Source organism: Plasmodium reichenowi, chromosome 13, assembly GCF_001601855.1.
Source record: "Plasmodium reichenowi strain SY57 chromosome 13, whole genome shotgun sequence".
NCBI classification, from domain to species: Eukaryota; Apicomplexa; class Aconoidasida; order Haemosporida; family Plasmodiidae; genus Plasmodium; species Plasmodium reichenowi.
The window spans coordinates 1,211,508-1,212,241 of NC_033658.1; the positions used below are offsets into that span (position 1 = coordinate 1,211,508).

Sequence of the window (734 nt, forward strand, 5' to 3'; positions counted from 1 at the left end):
AAAAAAAAAAAAAAAAAAAAAAAAAAAAAAAAAAAAAAAAAAAATTCGTGTATATTTCTTTTTTTAGATAATAAATATTCCCTTCAATAGTCCTTGCAAAGTAAGAAAAATTGAAACGATTAACAATAATATATTGTTTCATACAAGCATATATATATAAATATAAATATATATATATATATATATATGTGTTTTTATTTATGTACATATTAATGTTTTAAATTAATATACATAAACCCTTGTGACATTTCAGATTTCTAGCTTATTTCTTATCGGTGGTGAAGAAGGCACTTATCCAAGAAAAATAAAAATTTTTTCAAATAGAGAAGATATCGATTTTGGAAAGTAACTTGAATTAAAGAATTTTAAATGTTTCTTTGTTTATGAACATAAAAACAAAAAGAAATAAGTAGCATGTATATTGTGTTATATATATGTGTGTATTCATATACATTTATTTTGTTTTATTTTGTTCAATTTTTTATAGTATTAATGATTTTAAATGTGTACAAGAATTAGAACTATCCCAAGATTTCCATGGATCAATTGAATACCCATTAAAAGTATTATAATTTTATGTATTTTAGTGAATGTGCTATATATTATTTATATATTTATTTTATTTTGCCTGAACAGGTCATGCTTTTTTTTTTTTTTTTTTTTTTTTTAAAAACTTTTCTTTTACATGTCATATATTATTTGTTTTTCTTTCTGAACAAGTCATATATTTTTTT

At 19.1% G+C, this 734-nt stretch overlaps 1 protein-coding gene across 2 annotated transcripts in view; it reads left to right on the forward strand.

Annotated features, from left to right (window-relative positions):
* Window positions 1-734, forward strand: part of PRSY57_1329000 (thioredoxin, putative) — a gene marked incomplete at both ends in the record, with an annotated part of 2,011 nt that overhangs the window by 416 nt on the left and 861 nt on the right. Inside the window, 3 exons of one of the 2 annotated variants that reach the window (XM_012909225.2) lie at window positions 68-100; window positions 254-345; window positions 488-563. In XM_012909225.2, the coding sequence (XP_012764679.1) occupies window positions 68-100; window positions 254-345; window positions 488-563 (201 nt within the window). The remainder of the gene's footprint in view (window positions 1-67; window positions 101-253; window positions 346-487; window positions 564-734) is intronic. The other variant, XM_020115181.1, reaches the window with a different exon arrangement.